At 37.8% G+C, this 22,603-nt stretch overlaps 1 protein-coding gene across 2 annotated transcripts; it reads right to left on the bottom strand.

Annotated features, from left to right (window-relative positions):
* Window positions 1-1,562: 1,562 nt before the first annotated feature.
* On the bottom strand, window positions 1,563-22,311 carry LOC149679021 (uncharacterized). 2 transcript variants are annotated; one of them, XM_089836842.1, is made up of 8 exons: window positions 21,885-22,311; window positions 13,561-13,717; window positions 13,325-13,467; window positions 8,111-8,202; window positions 5,435-5,518; window positions 3,885-5,341; window positions 2,670-2,765; window positions 1,563-2,589 (listed from the first exon to the last, which is right to left on the bottom strand). In XM_089836842.1, exons 6-7 carry the CDS (start codon window positions 5,113-5,115, stop codon window positions 2,758-2,760), a joined length of 1,239 nt encoding a protein of 412 aa, XP_089692968.1. In that variant the 5' UTR covers window positions 5,116-5,341; window positions 5,435-5,518; window positions 8,111-8,202; window positions 13,325-13,467; window positions 13,561-13,717; window positions 21,885-22,311; the 3' UTR covers window positions 1,563-2,589; window positions 2,670-2,757. The 2 variants fall into 2 exon arrangements, with proteins under 2 accessions (XP_089692968.1, XP_089692969.1); XM_089836843.1 differs by lacking the exons at window positions 13,325-13,467; window positions 13,561-13,717; window positions 21,885-22,311 and having other exon boundaries at window positions 8,111-9,296.
* Window positions 22,312-22,603: the final 292 nt, after the last annotated feature.

The raw sequence follows: 22,603 nt of genomic DNA, 5'->3' as shown, positions 1-22,603 counted from the left end.
GTGGGGGTTACTGGTCCTCTGGATCACTTTATTAATTACTTGGATTAGTTTTTAAATTCAAGAAGTGGGGGTTACTGGTCCTCTGGATCACTTTATTAATTACAAATCTATAGGAGAACAAAGGCGGACTAGTTTAAAAAATATCCTTATTTCCCAGACTGCTATGGGGTATGGTTAACGACTTTCCCCCCGTCTTTGTTCTCCTATAGATTTACAATTAATAAACCTCATGCATTTCTTGAATTAAAAAACTAGTCCAAGCAATTAATAAACTGGTTTTGGACCATAGAAAGTGTTCTATTTCCCAGACTGCTTTCGAGTGGGTGAGTGGCAAACTGCCGATGGGGAATTGTTCTAGTATATTGATTCTGACAAAGAATAAAATGTGGCAGTGAGCACAATAATGTGCTCCCTGAATGTGGGAGCTTGCGTGCAGTGCTCGTGTTACGTCAACAATCGAGAATTGACATTTATGCGAATGAAAGAGGAAGATAGAAAGGGTAAACCTTGGTTTATTTCAATTTGGGGAACTGAATTTTGCCAAGCGGCGGAATAAGCTTGACTTTGATGGTCAAATCAAAGCTCGAGATGGTCGCCCGTTGATTTCTGGACCATTTTACCAAATTAAAATTAGCGTTACAACTTTAATTATAAGTTACATGTATGTACATCAATGCACGGCCCAAATCCCTCGATTGATTCACCCAGGAAGCTGCAGACTAATTTTGCTGTGAGAGTAAGAGGTCGACATCCTCCTATTTTGGCTGGCCATGAACCTTAAATTCAGAGCCGGAAATAAGAAAAATTTCTTACAGGACATGTGTTCAGTGACCCGCTGTTTGACTGGAAAATTTATAGGACATTGTGACTGAAGTGTGTAAAAGTAGTGTCACTTCTCTATTGTCAAGCTATCAAAACTTCGGAAAATTTATTTGTCAAACTGTCCAGTGACCCCGTAGTTTTTTAAAAAATTATGGGACATTTTAAAATTTTATTGGACAATGTCCAGTGTCCTGTGGTTATTTCCGGCCTTGGGCTAAGTCTTGGGACTATAATGTTAATTTTTTTGAATCTATTGAAAAATAAAGTTTAATAAAGTAATTAAAGATAGGGAAAATAAAGATTCACGCGTTTGGCAATTGTGAAAGTGATTCAAGGAAATTGTATCCTTCCCAAAACGATCACGTTTGTTTACGTTGTACCGCAGTGCGTGTACCCTACGAAATTGCCATGCAAATGCGCACAGACGTTGTAAGCAGAAAAAAATCTCCAAGTTTCTGGTCCCTCTAGATTGATGGTTCATGGGCTGGCCCACCAAATCAAAAAATTTTAATTTCCGTACTGCGTACTGTGTCCATTAATATGGTCAATTTAGTTAAATAGTTATTTGAAACAAAATTGTCTTGATGAAAAATATCTCTTTGGCACTCCTATCTCTTTAAATCAAATTTAATCGTTACAAAATGTATTTTAATTTTCATAGAAAAAACTCATTCACGAGAATAAGATCAATTTATTTCGCAAATCAATTGATTCTTTAATTCTTGAAAATGCCCATTAAGTTCGCTATTATTTTAAATAATGTCTTCGTTAAATTTGCGAGACTCACGAATAAAAGAGGTAATGAATTATTTACAAAAAAATTACAAGGTTGAAATATTTCGTGAAAACGTTAAGTTGAAATTATTGAATTATTTGGTATGGAATTATCGCGAAAACTTGAAAATAGACGCGAAATTCTTGAAAATGTTCACCAATTCTTAAAATTGTTCAAAATAAATAAAGACTAAATTGGAAATGGCGTCAATTCGTCAAAGTCAAAGTGGAGAATCCCGAACTGAGGAAGTTGGTGACTCAATGGAAGGCAGTCCAATGATGAGGAAAGTCAAAGGTCGTTTGTGGTCAAAGTATAGAAGAGGGAACACGCTTTTGCCGGCACCGTTTAGTCGAGGGGGATGTGTCCCGTTGTCGGGACAGTTTTCGAATTGACGGACATCAATTCCAGATGAAGGGAAAGTGAAAGGAACCACGAGAAAGAACTGCAAGAAGATACTTAAAGGGAGAGTGAACTAACCTCTTAAATCTAAATAATGGTCGTCTGTCCATTTTCTTTTAACAAGCTTTACAGGTTGTGCTTGACCACAATGTCCTTATTCACAAGCAGAGCCTGTCTCCTCAGTAGAAGGGGGGTAGGGTTTAGATTAAGGGAAATACTGGGTTTAGGTTAAATATGAGGTTAGGTTAGATGAGGGGGAAAGTTAATTTGGTTTAGGATTAAGGTTGGTGGGTTCTATGAAGTTTCCCCTTCCCCGAGGTCAGACTTCCTCAATTGGTGGTCAGTTTGCTTCTCTTAGGAAGGGGTCAAAATTCGAAGCGTAGTTCTTTCCCTTGGTCCTGTCCTCCACTCGCTCAAATTCTTAAGGTTCATTTCCCTTCATTTGTAATTGATAGCTCGACCTTATCCGTTATCCGTCTGGACTTCTGACGCGTACGCGACGAACACTCGTGTCGTTTCATCCGGAATGATCCCACGCGTTCACTCTTTCGCCTTCTCAATTTCTATGGAGTGATGATGAGATGACGTTGATCCTGAAAATAAAAGCAATGAAACGTGTCTCTTAGGAACGTATAAATACCATAATAATTTTTTCAAAATTTCAAAATTGTACCGAACTTCCGTAAACTTGGATGCAACAAGATGAAATTTTGTGCCCTCAAAGCAGGATCATCAAAGTTAAACGCAACCGGAAGTTGATGTTAGTTTTCTGTGACGTAGAAGGTGAAAAATAAACGAGAAATAAATTCAATCTTAAGCGTGATTTTGAGAGTGGCTAAAAGTGTGCCTCTTTCTTAGGGTAGAAAGAAACTTAATTAGCAAGACATTTGAGAGGTGGCAATAAACAAAATAATTAGCAATTATTTTGCGGTAGGAACATGTCCAATTTAGTGATATTTTGGAAAAGGTGGAAATTTATTAGTTGATAGAAATAGACGCATATTTAGCCGCTCCTGAAATGTTCTTGCTAAGCCTAGTTTGAAAATTTTATTTTTAATTTATGCGAGCGACGGCCGAGCTCTCGCTCATTTTCATGGTTTCTAAAAATGTACTTGTTGCCTAAGCGTTTCCCTAGCGACAGAGCTCGAGATTTTTCATTAAGATCAGGCGCTAGCGCAAGCTTCAAGCATTTTGATTTACATGCTTTTAAAAATATAATTTAAGCTATAACTTGTAATTGTTCAAATTTTTGTTAAGCCTAATTTTCCAAACTTTTGGAAAGTCTAATTTTATAAATAGTTGTTAAGCCTATATAGCAGTCATTGTTGTTACGCTATCATAAACGTAACTTATCTGAGATAAAAATGCGTTTACTGGCTTTGGGTGTAGGTTTTGATTTGAAATAGAAACTTGCGTATTGCAAAATAAGGTGGATGGTTCATCCATACCATAAAAAATCTCACGTCAAATCGGTATATCGGAAGAGGTCAGTTTAAATTTAGTCAAAATTACAAAAAACTGAATTTTCATTGATGGCGCTAGCTTTAGTTTTGGTTGCGGATAGAGCTTGTGCAGAAAAGATTTTTCGTATTTCAAGCAAAATCCTGTTTTTACGAGCTACAATCGCGCGTGTAAATGAGCCTTAACGTAAGGGAAAAGAAATAATTCTCCCGCATTGCGAATATCAAAATCGACTAGTGGGTGAACACGAGTTTTAAATTATCTCAAAAATGGATATCTTCTTGAAATGTTAACGCATTCTAACGAAACTTATCTTATTTTAAAAATACCGTCTACCTGATTAAATTGGGTCTAGAAAGTGCATTCTAAATGTTACACTCTCTTCAAAAGATATTGTCAATTCATTTGCGCAGCGCGGTTATCTTACCATTTTGATAACTAGCGTTCGTTTGTCCAGAATGGGATCCCACGTTTTGGTTGCTTTGTTCTATCAGGGTGGGGTTTATGGTTACCGACCCGCCGCTGTTGTTGTACACTATGATGGTCTGTTGACTATGACTCTCCGACGCAGAAATGTTTGTGGTTTTCATCGTCTTTTCCTTGGCCAAGAGAGATGCCACCACCTTGGATAAGGTCTCCGTCAATTGGACCAGTTCTCTTTCCCGGGCCACAATCTCATCAATATCCTTTCTCGAAGGGCTGGCGGTGCTTATTTCCGGCGTCCTTGTCTCACTCGATCCGCTTATTTCCGATCTTTTTCGCTTCAGTTTTTCGATCTCTCTCTCAAATTTACCTATTTCAGTCCTGAGCGAAGAGAGTATAGCTTCCATTCCCTTCAGTGATTCGTTAAATCCGGATGCACCCGCCGGCAGCTCTTCCTCAAGATCCTCAGTCTGAACGGATCTCGATTTCGTAGCCGGCCTTTTCACTTCTGCATTCGAAACTTCTCTCTCTTTCGTCTTTCCTTTTTCGTGCTCATCAAAAATTTTTTCTAATCCTTTTTTAACGGAATCTTTCGCGTAATACAAGGCGGTGTGGCCATTTTTTTCAGTCAAGTGAATGTCGGCGCCTTCTTTCAACAACAATTTGACGACATCCAAATGACCAAAGGATGAAGCGGTGTACAACGGTGTCCAACCATCTTGATTCGGCTGATTAACTTCCGCCCCCTTTTCCAGCAAGAGAAGGACGACATCCTGTTTACCATAATAAGTAGCGAGATGCAAAGGTGTCCAACCATCGTTACGTGCTGCATTGACTTCCGCCTTATATTCGATCAAGAGCCTGACGATATTCAAGTCACTATTCTCAGAGGCGATGCACAAGGGTGTATAGCCATAATTTTCGGCAAGATTGACTTTCGCCCGCTTTTCCAGCAAATGGCTAACGACATCGAATTCACCCTTCCGGCATGCCAAATATAAAGGTGTTCTGCCACCTTTATCGATCGCATTTATTAGAAATCCATTGCGAAGAAGTAGTTTGACGATTTCTACGCGTCCATTTTCGCAAGCGACGTGTAATGCATTGAAACCGTTTTCGTCCTTCTTGTCGGGGTCTTCCCTTTTCTTCAACAAGGCCTTTACACTTTTTATGTCGCCATCCCGCGAAGCTTCGAAAATATTCGGCAAATGTCGTGAACTTCTGAACCTCTGCATCAGTTTCCAACGGTTAAGTTCTTGTTTTATTTCGAGAGGGCGATTTAACACCCTAAGGTTCTCTTTTTAAGAGCGGCTGATTGGTGACATCGTTCCTCGCAATACATTCGTGTGTTTACACGGGGAAGTATACTACTTTCCGGTGACGTCTAGGACAGGGAAATAACGCGGATCAGCTTGGTGTTTATAGCTTCATTTTGTTTTCCGTTGTCGTTCGGATTTCGGGCTAAAAACATTTAAGAAAAGCCGTCAAAGCCAAACATTGAAGAGCTCTAGAAAGGTTCACGTAAAACTGTCGATAGATAGCAATCGCATTTACTTGGCTTGAAAAGGTTCGTCAGAGAAAATGTATCAGTACCTCGAATTTGTGTTTTTCAGTTTTTCCAACGCAAGAAACGGTTGCCTGTTAAAAACAGATGGACTGAAATGATAATCTAAAACCCCGTTATTCTAACGGCATCGCTTGTCAGTGCCCTTAAGCAAGTAGTCCACTAAGCCTTGCGAAACCGTATCGTTAACGGAATAGTACAGGAAAAATAGGTTTTAACCCAGAACAAATTGAAACAAAGCTGTAAATTTCAGATCGTATAAATTTTTGGGCGCTCTTTAACGTGGTGGTCTCCCACACTCTCCCATTGGCGGAATTTCCGCTATATTGGAAAATGGCGGACAAAATCAAGAAAACGTTTAATAACTCTGGTTCTACTTACCTGATTAACACGTAATTAGGCGCCAATTGAAGATTAGTAGATTACCTTCAAACGCATAATTCATCTCTTAAGATATTTTGCCCTACAACTAACTAGAAGTTCACAATCTGACAGTGAAGATTAGCTTCATATAAACTGGTCATTTGACCAGTAGAGCCCTAGGGTTTCAATTAAAAAACTGGTCAATGACCACTTAATATTTCTACATAAAGTCAGAGCTGCCCTGAAATGGTTCTAGGTTTTATATACTGTCTTTTTGTTTTGTATTAATTCCTATAACCCAGTACTGGGAATTTATATTTTGCTAAAGAAGGGGAATTTAAAAAGTGGTCACGGTGACCACTGGACCCCCAGGCATTTAATAAGTAAACTGGTCAAAGCCACTTTTAAACTGGTCATTTGCCCTGTGCCACCGCCTTATTTCTCACCCTGTATAGTTCCCATTACTGACAAATATTCTTTCTTTTACGACCGGAGCTATAATGTATAGTCTGGGAGAGGGTAAAACAGCCTTTGTACCATCATAAAACTAAATGTTTTAATATATACCATTGTTCGCCAACACTTGTCAATACGGCTGAAGTTGACATAACCAAGTGTATACTTTAAATGAAGATTATAGAATTGAGCTCCTAGAGTTAAAATTTTGAATTAGCTTCTCTTGCACCAACAAGTGAGGCAGCAAAGAAGCATTCATTTATAGTTTATCACCAATTTCAAACGTGGCTTGGAAGTAGCCTAAATTTCAGATAATGTGGTTGGAGGCAGGTAGGATCGGAACTCAAACCAATTGTTACCACTCTACAACCTGACCCAGATGAGCTTCTGCAGATGATCTTATGCAAATGCGAGGAAGTCTGTGACTAGAAATGTGAATGCCGTAAAACTGGTCCAGTCTGTTCTTCAATTTGTAGACACTGCAAGGGAGTATCTTGTTCAAATGAACATAGAGATTTTGAGGCTCAACCTCAAGAAGATGACTACGATTAATCTTAAGCTTAACCAATATTGATAAATATACTGATATACTAATATACAAGTTTAGTTGGCCTCATAAACCTCTCCGAGTCGAGACGCAATTAAGAGGTTATTCTTAAATAGTTAAAAAATATAATTGATATTAATTACTTTAGTCGTCAGTATAGTTTAATGTAATTCTAGTTAAATTGTTCTAAGAAACTTAATTCCTAAAATAATTTTAAACATAGGTATTGCTGACGTTTGAATTCTATCGTGTGACTCTTTAACAATTTTTGGTAATTAGGGTATATAAGGCGATTGATTCGCAATAAATGATAAGAAAGCCGCAATTGCGTGAACGTTTGGTTGAAGCCCTGCAATTGGGAGGCTAGACGTTTCTCGTAACCCTAGCCGATCGCCACGCACTTCTTGATCCCAACGTTGGGAGTAGAAGCCAAAGATAGCTTACTGCGAACACGTTTGCTCCGATTTGCCAACCGCGAACGCGGTGACAGACACACACATTCAGTATAATACCTCTCCCTGACGTCATCGTCACTTGAAGAGGTAAAAATATAATCGTAATAATATATTTTAAGTTTCAAACCCTGTTTGCACTTATTTTGCTTGAAACCGTTTCGCAATACTCAAAAATTTGATTTGCCTTACCTGCCGGGCTGGATTGTGAACTTTCGGTTAGTTCTAAGACAACAAATCTTTTGGGATGAATTTTGTATTCGATGGTAATCTACAATTGAAGCCTAATAACGTGTTAATCGGGTTAGTAGAACCAGAGTTATTAAACGTTTTCTCGATTTTGGAAATATATTCTGAAAGTAGAAACCATAAAATGCTTAAAATCCCCATTTTTTTATATGAGGCTAATCTTCAGGGTTAGATTGTCAAAACAACCTCACAAGGGAGTTTAACCCCCGTTCAAAACCACAAAGTAACGTGCTCCAGAAATTGTACCGCCAAGGATGAGAAAATTCTCAAATCTTACACCTAAGGCCCCCTAAAAACTGACCAATCCACTTTTGGTTCTAAATTTGAATATTTTACCAATTCGCCGATGATCTTGAATCAACCAGTCTACGTCATGAATATGGTCTTCTATTTGCCTAAAATCCCTAGCATACTGGCTAATCTTCTGGACACGAATTTTACCTTGCCAAAGGCAGGAACCAATCATACCTAATGCACTAGTTCCCATTAATTCCTGCCTTTGGCTAAACTAGCCTTTAAGGGGGAGGCATCTTTAAGGGCACCAACGGAGCCGCACTTTCCTTTAACACTATTTTTCCGGAAAGACTTGTTTTTCTTACCCCCGAGTAGGGTGTGAGACGTCAATAACGACTTTTTCTAAAAAGAAAATCAACGGTCTGCAACTTTACAGACCCTTTAACAACCGGAATTACTGGAATATTCAATGAGTTTTGTAATTGACCTCCAAAAATACCTCGAAATTGAAAAACAACATTTCTTGGGTTTACGAAAATTGCAACATTAAACGATTGAAAAGATAATGGTTCAACAGAAGGGTTGACTTGTTTATAACTCATTAATATTCTTAACAAATATCCCTTTTGACATTAACAACTAGCTTTTGACCTAAAGAATAATTAGGGAAAATAAAATAGGAAGCAGGTGGGGAATCTTAAAATTCAGAACAGGACAATATGGTCTCGCTGATTTGGTCGCGGGTCTAATTGATCTCACTGATTTGGTCTTGGGACCATTTGGTCTCGTGATTTTTTGGTCCCGGGCTTTTTTTTGTCTCGGGACTTTTTGGTCTCGATACTATTTGGCCTCATGATTTTACTGTCTCGGGACTATTTGGTATCGTGATTATTTGGTTACCTAATTAGTTGCCACCTTTTTCAAAACAATGGTTCCAATAATTCGTTGCAAAAATTTCCAATATATTCTCCTATTATTTAACTGCCACCTTTTCCAAAATATTCTCCTTTTTATTAGCTTCCACCTTTTCCAAAATATTCTCCTATTAATTAGCTGCCACCTTTTCCAAAATATTCTCCTATTAATTAGCTGCCACTTTTTCCAAAATATTTCTATTATTGCCAATAAATTGTTTGTCCTAAGAGGCGGGCTTTTCATACTCATATAAATAACCTTCTTACCTCCAAACAATAATGGCACTCTAAGAAATAGAGGTGTAAGTCTACACCTTTTTAACTCTTTTTGATGGTGCTAAATTCAACACCATTTCCAGTGTTGGTTTACAACCCAAAGGGTGTTAAATCACACACTCTAAGAAAATGCATAACACTTTAAAGAGTGTCGCATAACGCCTTTCAGAATGTCGCATAATGCCTTTCAGAGTGTCGCGTAACGACTTTAAGAGTGTCGCTTAACACCTTTAAGAGTGTCGCATAACACCATTCAGAGTGTCGCATAACGCCTTTCAGAGTGTCGCGTAACGCCTTTCAGAGTGTCGCGTAACGACTTTAAGAGTGTCGCGTAACACCATTCAGAGTGTCGCATAACACCATTCAGAGTGTCGCGTAACACCATTCAGAGTGTCGCATAACACCTTTCTCAGCGTCGCATAACACCTTTTAGAGTGCCGCATAACACCTTTTAGAGTGCCGCATAACACCCTTAAGAGTGTCGCTTAACACCTTTCAGAGTGTCGCTTAACACCTTTCAGAGTGTCGCATAACACCTTTAAGAGTGCCGCATAACACCTTTCAGAGTGCCGCATAACACCTTTAAGAGTGTCGCTTAACACCTTTCAGAGTGTCGCATAACACCTTTAAGAGTGTCGCTTAACACCTCTCAGAGTGTTGTATAACACCTTTAAGAGTGTCGCATAACACCTTTAATAGTCTCACTTAACACCTTTCAGAGTGTCGCTTAACACCCTTAAGAGTGGGAGTTTTTTAGTAGGATAATAGTAGTAAAAATACTATATTGACGGAGAAAATACTATGGATAGCTACATTTTGACCACTCAAGAGGCATAATTGAAATATCGAATACTCGTATGGTTTTGCTGTTTAATTAATGTTTGAGCATTCGCTATTCCGCAGAATTATTAGCATTTAGTGCTATATTCCTAGCAAGGTATCACCTTGAGAGAACTTATTCCCCTATAAGGAGGAAATTTCTCACGTGCAGAATTGTACCCCTCTAAGTAAGGGTATTACTAGGATGAAGTGTGCAACGTCTGCATATAAATTTGACCAGTTGATCAACTTAAAATGCAATGTAAAACTGCATGAAAAATCGGTAAACATTCCCGTATTAAACCTTCTGAAAAAAGGCAGAAAGTTTCCGATTTCTACTAGAACAATAGAAATTAAATTGGTTTTTGAGGCCGTAATATTCAGGCAGTAGATTTAGACGTTCTTGCTAAATTTAATAATCTCTTTTCACTAAGAGTTTTTCAAGCACCAGAATCGCGTTTAACCTAATTTCAACAACAACATTATTTACAAAAACAAAACCCTTTTTGTACTCTAATTTTTCTAAAAATAAAAGCTAGTGCCCCACATCTTGGCCTGTCAACACTACACTAGAGGTCTAAAAATGGTCTCTACATGGTTTGAACTTAAACATCATACCAGTAAAAGTTTAAGTTTAGGTGCATTATGGTTTATTTTTTACAGAGCAAACGTCTCTATCCCGTTTATCAGTCCCTTTAGAGATTCAGCGTTCATGGCGCTACTATTGATATAACTTCAATCCTAATTTTTTTAAGAATAAAAATACTAGCGTTGTGGTTTTAAAACCTAGAACCATCAGAGACCTTTTGATTATTGCCATAAGAGAACCAAACACCACAGGGCAGGGCTACCATCGGATGTAGTTTCCCTCACACCAAGAAGCACCGTTAGAGGCAGTGGTAGTTGGCCAGCCTTCCACGTGTAGTGACCGGGACTTCGTCTGGTGTTGCCTAATGCCAATATTAATGAACTTAGTCTATATTTATTCAAAACCAAGGAGATGAATATAAAAAAAAACCATCAAAAGCTAAACTAAATATAGATGGCGCAACAAAGATGGTTAATTTAATGTTAAGTGTACACGGCCCCCACACTCTTCCTAAAAGGCCCAAAGTGCTGGGCTTCCTTTGAATAAAAAAATTTAGAAAACCCTAATAATAACAAAATTTATTCTGATCTAAAATTGCTTGCTTCTGCTGATATAAATTTCAAATACCAACAAAACTTTCATTAAAAATCCATTAATATCTCAACAATTTACTGTAAATTGTTTATTTACCCCGATTTAAATATAAGTTTATCCTTTTAAGCATCATTTTGCAATAATATCAAAGGATATGTTATTGATTATGGCTTATTTCACCTTTCTTTTATATTTAGATAAGGTAGCAAATCGTTAAACAAGGTATTCCCTTGCTACTCCGTTATTATCGGAGGGAAATTAGCTGAAGTGTCGTCTATTGACGCTGATTCCTACTTTGGGAAAGGTTAACTAGGTGCGGGAGTTCGGTCAAATGGTACATCCCAAGGTTGGTTTCCATTGTTAATTCTGTTCAATGAGAGGGAAAAAACATGATCATCTGAAGAAATATTTTCATTATTGGTAACTCTTTAACGTTAATTAACCATAAACCTAACTTTGTATCTTCGCCAACATTTATAATCCAGGCCTGAGCGCGCTCCTATTTCGAGAATTTTTGGGTACCTTTTAATTCGCCCAATGCCTACGCAAGGGGTTCGCTTAAGAACCTAAAATTCCCACGAATTTGAAACGCAGCAAAACTTGGCGCGAATATCAATATAGTAGACGATGGTCATTCCCTTTTTAAAGGGATGAGGGATGAGATTAGATAATAGAACATCAAGAATTATTAGAATATTAGGGATCGTTGTAACTTCTAAATATAAAATAAGGAATTTAAGAATGAAAAAAACCTTTCTATTTGTTTAATTTTTCTAGTAAGTTTTATTTCATCTCATTAAGAGTGTCGCTTAACACTATTAAGAGTGTCGCTTAACACCATTCAGAGTGTCGCTTAACACCATTCAGAGTGTCGCTTAACACCATTCAGAGTGTCGCTTAACACCATTCAGAGTGAGTGTCGCTTAAAACTATTAAGAGTGTCACGTAACACTATTAAGAGTGTCACGTAACACTATTAAGAGTGTCACGTAACACTATTAAGAGTGTCGCCTAACACCGTTAAGAGTGTCGCCTAACACCGTTAAGAGTGTCGCCTAACACCGTTTAGAGTGTCGCCTAACACCGTTAAGATTGTCGCCTAACACCTGTAAGAGTGTCGCCTAACACCTGTAAGAGTGTCGCCTAACACGTTTAGCAGTGTTTTATAATGGTACAATACCGCCTGATTACCAATTTCTTAGTTATTTTATTTAAAGGAAAAATATGTTCTTTCATGAATATCATCTTTAAATAAATGTTAAACAAATAATTTTTTACTCTAATATTCAAACATTAATGGAAATGAAAGACCTTATTTAAGAAACCAGCCATATTATAAATTTCCATGTTTAATTTCAAAGGGTGTTTTTAAAGTGTTACTTTACACTGAATTTACACCTTAAATTGGCCACAAAAACTCAAGGTTTTATAAAACTCTTTTTTGGGTGTTTTTACGGTGTAAAAAAAAGAGTATTCTAAATTTACACCCTTTTAACACATTTTTAACACTTCCATTTCTTAGAGTGGGGTTAGGCTAGGTTTGGTTAGGTTAGGTTTGCTTTGTTTTGTTTTGGTTTGAATGGGTTGGATTAGGTTTGGTTAGGTAAGGTGTGGTTTTGTTCGGTTAAATTTGGCTGGTTACAAAAACGGTGAAGGGGTGAAAATTTTTTTTAAAACGAGACTTTAGTGTCCAGAGTCCAATTTGTCCCGAGACCCAATTGTTCCGGGACCAGTTTGTCCCGAGACCCAATTGTTCCGGGACCAATTTGTCCCGAGACCCAATTGTTCCGGGACCAATTTGTCCCGAGACCCAATTGTTCCGGGACCAATTTGTCCCGAGACCCAATTGTTCCGGGACCAATTTGTCCCGAGACCCAATTGTTCCGGGACCAATTTGTCCCGAGACCCAATTGTTCCGGGACCAATTTGTCCCGAGACCCAATTGTTCCGGGACCAATTTGTCCCGAGACCCAATTGTTCCGGGACCAATTTGTCCCGAGACCCAATTGTTCCGGGACCAATTTGTCCCGAGACCCAATTGTTCCGGGACCAATTTGTCCCGAGACCCAATTGTTCCGGGACCAATTTGTCCCGAGACCCAATTGTTCCGGGACCAATTTGTCCCGAGACCCAATTGTTCCGGGACCAATTTGTCCCGAGACCCAATTGTACCTGGACCAATTTGTCTCGAGACCAAAGTTTCCCGAGTCCCATTTTCCCCAAGACCCAATTGTCCTGAGACCAATCTGTCCCGGGACCCTTATATCCCAAGACCAAATCGGCGAGACCATAACGGTGAGACCAAATTGTTGCGGACCGCTGGGAATTGGGTGCTAACCCTGAACAAGTTGTTTCCAGGACTGAACCTCTACTTATTCAAGTTCTACCTTTTCAATTTCCTTGCCGTCGATTGAAAGGAAGATAAGAAACTATTTGAAAATGAACTTTAGCGTTTCGATGTAAGTCTCTCGATTGTTCCACTTTGAATGAGTTTGGGCGCCTTTCTGACCCTGCCGAGAAGGAACGACCACTTGCAATTAGAAAAGGAATGAAATGGGTGCAATTAATAATAATAATGCAAAACTATAATTCAAAAACTAACTATCACATTTGATGAAGTTACCTCGAAAGACTATGTTTCTTTATGAGAGATTCGAAGGGCGATTCACTCCGCCGTTCCTTGGAGCGGACCTCCTACCTTAAGCTAGCGTCTTCATTCGCTGCTCTTCAACGTTCCCGAATGACGTATGCAAACTCCCTCATTGACCAGCTCCCAAATTCTGCCCAATTTTAGATAAACCACTTTAGTCAAAGAATCAGCACCAATTCCATACTCGATTGTAGCTAGTCTTCCGAATAGTAATTCAAGGTTTAAAAATAGGAAGAGAAATCAAAACAACTGGGAAAGTTTTGGAACACTTCGAAGGGTGTCCCTACATTCCCAGCAAAAATTTAACTATTCCACCTTAACCCTCCAGGGTTCCCGAAATAGCAACCGAGATTCTGAAAAACAGCGATGTTTTTCAAAACTGCTGTTTTAGAAATAGCGGCTGCTGTTTTAGAAACAGCGGTTGTTATTTTGGGAAATAGCAGTGTTTTTGTTGAGTTTTGCGCATTTCTTAACAATACAGTGGTATTCGTTGGTTTCAAAAACTACCTTTTTCTGTGATCATTTAATCAGTAATGTGACCTACTAACGGATCATGTTTATGATTTTTTTTAAAGTACACTTAAATATTGTACTATTCTTCAGGCTGTATCAATTTACAATTATCATACCAGGATAGAAAAATAATTCGAGAAAGTTTAATTTCTTTCAGAAGTAGATAATTGTAAACAGTAATTTTTTGGAAAAGGTATATTATAATTCGAGAAAGGTTATTTTATTTCGGAAGTAGATAATTGTAAACAGTAATGTTTTGGAAAAGTCATATTATAATTCGAGAAAGGTTATTTTACTTCGGAAGTAGATAATTGTAAACAGTAATGTTTTGGAAAAGGCATATTATAATTCGAGAAAGGTTATTTTATTACGGAAGTAGATAATTGTAAACAGTAATGTTTTGGAAAAGGTATATTATAATTCGAGAAATTTTATTTTATTTCGGAAGTAGAAAATTGTAAACAGTAATGTTTTGGAAAAGGCATATTATAATTCGAGAAAGATTATTTTATTTCGGAAGTAGATAATTGTAAACAGTAATTTTTGGGAAAAGGCGTAACATTGTTACACTATTTCCAAAATATAACTGACCTAATTCTAACCAAACGAAACAAAACTTAACTAGACCTGACCTAATACTATTTAGTTGAAATAATCAACTTCAACCTAGCCAAATTATCCATACGCCGTAACGGTACGCCGCGTTTACAAGAACCGCTGTATCGGTAATTGCTGTAACGGGTAAACTGCCATTTGTATATGGGTGCGTTTAATTTAGAACTAGCCCCTGGACGCGCTACCTTCTATAGTGCTCAAAAGATTATCGGTGACAATGACGCAACCCTTAGAGGCAAATCATAAATAACTGTGTCCTTAAATATTGTCCCAATTTCCCATTTTACTTTCCTCGCGAAAGTTCGATAGAGCTTCTACACATTTTAACACAAAATAGTCCTACAGTATGAGCCATTTTATTACTATACAGGGTGTTTCTGAAATGTTATTATAAACAATATTTTGTCGTCTGAAATTCTATAAAACAGAACCAATGTACCATTATTCATATATAAAAAAGTTAAATATTTTTCTGGGTTCCCCGCAAAGCGCAATTTGCGAAAATAGTCGATGCTGCACTTGCCATTTTGATGTCTCTGGGTTGTTGGATCTGGCTGCTATGGGCCCTTTTGACTCTCGCCTCTCCCCGGGCAACGCTTTTTTAAACGTCAAAATTTCGACCCACGATTGCGTTCCAAAGAAGCCAAGGTGACTCTTTTATCTCCCTCAAGTGTTTAATGCATCACGTGATGTTAGATTTCTTTCTCGAATCACCATAATTTGCCCTGAATTGAACCTCTCTTTCTCTCTCGGTAATAAATCTACCTTGATAAGTTCTTTTAATCGGAGATTAGAGACTGACTCGATTGTTTTTCGTGGAAAGTTCAGACTTGCGTGGATCTAGCTAACAGGAACTGATAGTTTTGAAACCTTCCTAGTTTTATCACTCGTAACCCATCACCTTTCCAAACTGAACAATACAATCCTTCCCAGAATTTATCAGATACGAAATATCATCGAGACTAATTCCAAATCTAAAAGAATATAGATTTAAACCAAAAAGTACACTTCGTTGAAACTTCCTCGCGCCGTGTGGTATGAGAAGCCCTCCTTTATCCCAGAATAGTGTCGCCCCCTCTGCGTATGATTACCTTCCCAACCGTGGCGCATGGAACAAGCCGTGAATAGGCTCATATAGTAGCAGTAGTACCAAAAATTTACGTTTGAATTGCCAGCATCTTGTACTGCTTTCTATAAAACTATGACGTCAAGAAGCTCTTCCTTGATTGGTTAGTTCCTGTAGGTGGTTGAGAGGAGGGTAGTTTGCTTCCAGTTTACATGTCGTCTACAGCCAAAGGCATGCAATTGTTAATGAAGTGTACTTTTTGTTTTTATTCAATATACTTTTGATTGCACTTATCAATTTTGAAGATAAGACTGGTAGTCAACGAAAACAACAAGCCACTAGAAAAGACGTATCTTTAGATACAAGGATGACTAAGTATACCTATTTGTGGAAATGCTAAAGCCTTAACAGAGCATAGGAACTTGTAAATTTGACTCGAGCCAGGAAAGAAGGTACCGGAGATTTGTCCGGGGTGTTTTAAGGGATTCGAAACTGGACAGAGTTTTCTGATGTTGACACTAAATACTCTTGGTCCATCCCCCCCCCCCACCATGAAATATGAACATGATGATGTTTTCTTTAAGAAACTAACATTTTTTCTACAAGTTTCAAATTGAATAAAACTTTTCTTAACTTGGGGTTTATTTATCAAGTGTTACGGGGGTCCAGAGTAGGACAGGGTTCTTAACAAGCTACATGGCTAAGGGTTGTTACCGTTTTTCTTATAGCTTTTGGGAGAGCTTGTTTAAATTTATGGAAAGGTTAGCGGACTGAAAACACTAACATTTTCCGCGCGAGAATTAAACGCCGTTGGTTCGTAGGTCGACGTGACTATTTGATTGCGAAATTACTGAACTCCATTTAGAAAACAACAAAAAACTTTAATAATAAATGGTTGAAAAAGCACGTATTTTCAATTAAATTTGAGGTGGATCGCTCAGATTAAATTTGATCCTTAAATTTTTAAAGGGTTGCGCGCGCTATAACCCTGCACTAAGTTTTCTAAATTTTTGAGAGTCGCAACAAATGACTCGCTCCGTTAAGGCGCTAAAGAGATCTGCTCTATTTTTATTTTTTATCTGGCTATATCCAGAGCCTTTCAAAGGCCCGAAGCTCTCATCCTTTCTGGGGCTAAACCCTTTCTTGCTTGGTTATACGCGCTGACGTACTAGGTTTTTACGTTTTAGAGTTTCTACGAAAACATGTTTGTTATTTAAGAACCGTTGGTATGGGTTAGTTAGGCCCATACCACGGTACCGCGCAAAATTTTCCCTTTTTCAACTAGTTGTTTTTCGTTTCCGTAAAAAACACCAAATATGCGCCGTCATCTATTTTTCAAGATTTGTTTGCCTCTCCTGCTTACTTGTTTACAAGAATTTACAAAATTACAAAAGGTGAAATACAGTATAAAACGTGAAATACAATACAAAGCGTTGTAAAATAAAAAATCAAAAAATTAATACAACTAAAATACAATTAAAACAAATTTAAACATTAAACTAAATTTAAACCCAATTTTAGAAATTTAACAATCTCCCCCACCTTGAACATTGTTCAACACTTAATAAAGTTAGTACATTTAAATTTCTAAATGATACAACATTTGTATCGGTCTCCTTAGACGCGCACCGTTTGGCAGGCGAACCATACATGAATGTACTACATCGTCTCTGCCACGCATCGTTTCCACAACAACCGCGGTTTTCCACATAAATCGTGGGATTCTTTTGTCTTCTATTAAAACCACGTCGTTGACTTTAAGTTCCGGTGTTGGATCACAGTTAGGCCTGTGATGAGCTGAGCGAAGCTCCAGTAGATAATTTTTCTTCCAACGCGCCCAAAACCCCTTGAGAAGGTTTTGTCTATATTTTACGCGTCTTTGCAACACTTCGCGTGTTGACGGTAAGGTTTCATTCCTCGAGAACACTCGCGAGGGGAGCGCTGTTAGTCTTTTCCCGATTAAGAAATGCGCTGGCGTGAGCGGTCGCGGTTCACTCGCGTCATGATATACGAAACTGATTGGTCTCGAGTTGACCATTGCTTCAATTTCAATTAGCAGCGTTTCAAGCTCCTCGTAGGTAAGGTGTTGTTTTCTTCAATGGTGTCTTAACCGATCTCACCATCCGTTCCCAGAACCCACCCCACCATGCTGCGCGGTCCGCGATGTATCGCCACGAGATCTTCAAACTTCCAAAGTAATCTGCTACTTCTGGTGTACGTGGATGACTTAGTAGAATGTTCAAGTCCGCGTTTGCTCTTTCGAAGGTCATCGCGTTATCACTATACACAGAAAAAAAGTGTTTAGGTTTGCAACATCTGAACATGTTATAAAGTTAAACATTGGTGTGAGGTAATGTTTATTGCTTCAATGTTGATGTCTAATTACATCTCTGTTTCTCTAAGGATCCTTAAAATGTGTTCCAAATAGAAACACTTCTTATTTTATCACTTTTAAGAGTTTAAACACAGAATAATCTCAACACTAAGCTAAACATCAACGCTTGCCAGGTGTTATTTAATGTAACATGTTTTTAATACGTTGGTATATGGTTTCAATTTTTTAAATCTTTATTTTATGAAGAATTATATTTTAGAAAAACAATTAAAAAGTGGAGGTATATTTTACCACAAGGTGAATAATCTAACACCTTCTGGCTATATTAATAATGTAAGCCACAATGACTTTCATTTCATATTGAGAAAACGACTTCCTTTACTCAAATTTTGAGCAATATATGTTTAAAGTGATGGTTCAACATGAAGAATAAATAAGCTTTCTTGGCTTTAATAATAGAACAACATTTCCAACAGGTCGGCTAGATTTGTTTAAATAGGTATATTCCCATTGCGCAGAATTCCATTTAGACTGAATCCCGCCGAAGTTTCTAATGAATTTAGCGCAACCGCGGGTTGGGTATTTACAATTCAAACGACGCTATTTGTCGAAATAAGACACCTCAAAAGTTTTAGCATTTCAATACATTCGTACTGCCTTAGAAGCGTCACTATTTGACAACTATGCAACAAGATGATAATAAAAAACGACCTCGGGAAGTTTTCTAAATATATAATATAATAGTATACAGAACAAGTTGGGAAAGCCAAAATATTACCTCTCCGAGTGGAGATGACTATCACTACCCCTTAAACAACCTAAATATATGCATCTATCGCTTTTTTTAATTCTTTGCAAGTGCAGGAATTCAATTTTAAAATAGTCAATTGTTCAAGCCTTTTCAATATCTCTCAATTGCTGTGGAAACTCTACTCTCTCGCTATACCTCAACCGTATTCTTAGTCTACCAGTATGATTTGTAACATTTGTCCATATCAAAGCTGAATCATACCTCGCCACACAAAAAGCAAATGTCCCCAAAACATAGAAGCCACAACCCAATCACACATAAGCTAGGCTCCCACTTAACCAAAATAATTATTAAACAGTTAAATACTCACAAAGATTGGCAAAATCAATCTCCTTCAGTAATACGTAGCGCTTAAATATATTATTTTCCGAACAAAATTAATCGAGCAAATTTAACGCTTAACTTCTTCTCTTGAAATTCTATCAAAGAGTGATTCAACTGTTTAAAAAAAGTTTTTTTTCGCAAATAGGGCGCTATCATATCAACCGCAATTCCGTCATATTTAAAAAATATACATTGCCAACACTTTTTTAGACACAATAGTGGAAGTTTTAGCCTCATTTAAAACATGTAAAACATTATCTCATCTACAAATAGCTTACACATGTCTTTTTTACCAATACCTAGCCGTTTGGATTTTTCTAAAGCAATCTTAGCACCAAAATATTTTTTGATACAAAATAAATGTTCTATATTCTTCATTTTTACCTCTCCGTGTGACGTAGTCCAGGAGAGGTTCAGTAACGGCCGTGTCTGTCTGTCTGTCTGTGTGTCTGTCTGTCCGTTGTTACACCCACGTGACCGCGTTCGCATTTTGCGTATCGGAGCAAACGTGTTCGCCATTTCCGAACTGCTTTCACAGTCACGGAAATGGCTCCTCTACTTGAGTTCTCACACCACCATCTTCTGGTCTTTGTCCATCTCACACGGACACTAGTCTGTTCTTACTGGCTTCTAATCACCACCATCTTCTGTTCTTTGTCATTCCCACATTGACACCAGTCTGCACTTACACTGGCTTCTAACACCACCATTCACTGGTCTTCCGTCTATTCCACATAGACACCAATCTGTATCATTAGCTTCTAACACCACCATCCACTGGACTTCCGTCTATTCCACATAGACGCCAATCTGTATCATTGGCTTCTACTCCATTATCATCGTTTGGTTTTAGGATATACGCGGCGATCAGCTAGGGTTACGAGAAACGTCTAGCCTCCCTAAGGTGGGATCGGCCACCAAAGGTTTTCGCAATTGCGCTTTTTCCTTACTATTATAATGGAAACGAATCGCATATATACCCCAAAATTTGAAGAAAGCGGGCAAGAGGGGTACCCTTCACTTTAAACGTCAATATTAGCAAAGTTTGAGATGATAATAGGTATAACTTTATTTTAAACGATATAACTATTATTATTGTTAATTATTGAAGATTAAAATAATTAAAAATAATTATATTTATTTCAATATTAAAGATAAACCTCTCGTGCAAAGAGAGAGATTATCATCGCCTCCTATATCTACCAAGGCCCGTGCATGCGATATATTTCCTTCATTGCCTCTTATATCTATCAAGGCCCGTGCATTGTGATATATTTCATTCATTGCCTCCTATATCTATCAAGGCCCGTGCAATGCGATATACTTTCCAAAACAACAACCAAAATGGGAAGCTCCTCTAAGAAACATAATAATTTCTATTGCCCTCCTTCTTTAATGGTATGAATCCTTGCCTGTCTATTAATATTTTATGTAGGAGTAATACGTTTTTAGCGATGTCTAGAGAGGATAAACATAAGCGAGATTGTTTCGAAAAAAACATACTGCTTTCACTAATGGGTTTATACTCCTTGTTACAGTTGTATAGAGTAATCATGATAAGCGCTTAAAAAATTACGAGACGACAGACCTTTTCTATCCTCTTGTTTTATTCTTAATAAGTATATAAAACATTTATTTTGTATCAAAAAATATTTTTGGTGCTGAGATTGCTTTAGAAAAATCCAAACGGTTAGGCATTGGTAAAAAAGACATGTGTAAGCTATTTGCAGAGATGATAATTGTTTTACATGTTTTAAATAAGACTGAAGCTTCCACTATTGTGTTTATGCTCCTTGTTTGTTTCACTGAAAACCATCTAGGTGTAGATAAAAGCCAGACCAAAAATTTGAAAAATATATATTTTAAATCTAATCAGATACGCCCACCTAGTTGAAAATAGACCTATTAAATTTGCGGGAGCCATTCTTGAGAATTTTTCTTTGCTTGTAGGTTGTTAATTTATCTACCAGAAAATATTTGTATTTGGAAGTTGGATATTAAGTCAAAGTCAAATTAAGTGGTTGTAAGGAGCCAGCAGGTTTTTGCCGCTTCTTTTAGTGAGTATTCGATTTTTGTATGTAAAATGGAGGAAGATAATGTTGAGAGTAAGGATGAAATGCGGAAGCGCAAAGCGCGGAAAGGATGAGGGCAAAAATGTCGACGTTTTCATTGGATCCTTAAGTTTATATAATCTCCTCGACACGGTGTAAGGGAAGAGATATTGTTTTTCCTCGTGGGTTGGTTATTTTTAAACTCCTTACAAAGGTTACTTCAAAAATGCCCGGGTGACCGCTAAGTTTACACTATTGGGACTTACGGTGTAGAAATAGAATAAACCGTTGTCTAGGGGATTTTGGTTGCTTAATAAAATTAGAAAATATAAACAGCTAGGTTTCAGGATTGCCAAATAACATAATATTTTTAATTCGAATAGAATTATCACACCTTAATAATTAATAAATGTAAACGTACGTACGCTACCTTACAACTATACATACTTAGGAATCTTAAGGATTCGGTTTCACAAAGAAATAATTAAAATTATAAAAATAATAAGGAATCTTAAGGATTCTGTTTCATAAAGAAATGATTAAAATAAAATTATAAAAATGACCCGATTAAACGGGGGGTACTTAAGTTCAGTGTCGATCCGATTCATCGAGGTTGGGTATCCAAGAATATAGTGGTTCTTTTTACTTTCCGCGCACCAAGAGCGATTCCGAGCCGCGCACAAAAGAGATTTTCTCCCCGCTCATAGTTTTCGCGCGCAAAATAACAAAGCGTGATACAGCGCTTATTTCGAGCCGCGCACAAAAGAGATTTTCTCGAGGATCATATTTTTCGCGCGCAAAATAAAAAATCCGTGATACGGGCGCGTGTGGGGTCTTAAACGGTTCGTTCCCGAGGTTTCGGTCACTTGACCGGCGCAAATAATATCGATGGGTGCGGGCCCATATTTCTAAGTACGGGGACCTTGGACTACAAGTGAGTCCGATCCTTCTCCGTGGACGACCAAAAATAGAATGTCTTGTTCATTTCATTTCGACCTGGTCCTCTCGAACTCTTTATTTTTCGGACCTAGTCTTCTTGACCTCGTGACGTCTTCATCTACGTCACGGGTTTTTCTCCGTACCTCAGAGGTGTTTACCAAAAATCTTACACTTGGCAATATACAGGTGTTTACTAAATTTATACAATTGAGTAGGTTTGGCAACCCTGTTTCTAGATATTTTCAAAAGGGACATTCAGTGTTTAAAAGGGGTGAAATCGAATGAAAGGGGCTACTATCGCAGTATCCCAAAAGATAATCTCCGCGGAACGAATGGACAAGGCGAAGCAACCTCTGCAGCAG

Source organism: Phalangium opilio, unplaced genomic scaffold, assembly GCF_054372755.1.
Source record: "Phalangium opilio isolate 3A_F unplaced genomic scaffold, DU_Popi_V2 ptg000042l_1, whole genome shotgun sequence".
Classification (NCBI taxonomy): domain Eukaryota; kingdom Metazoa; phylum Arthropoda; class Arachnida; order Opiliones; family Phalangiidae; genus Phalangium; species Phalangium opilio.
This window is presented reverse-complemented; position numbering and strand designations above follow the sequence as displayed.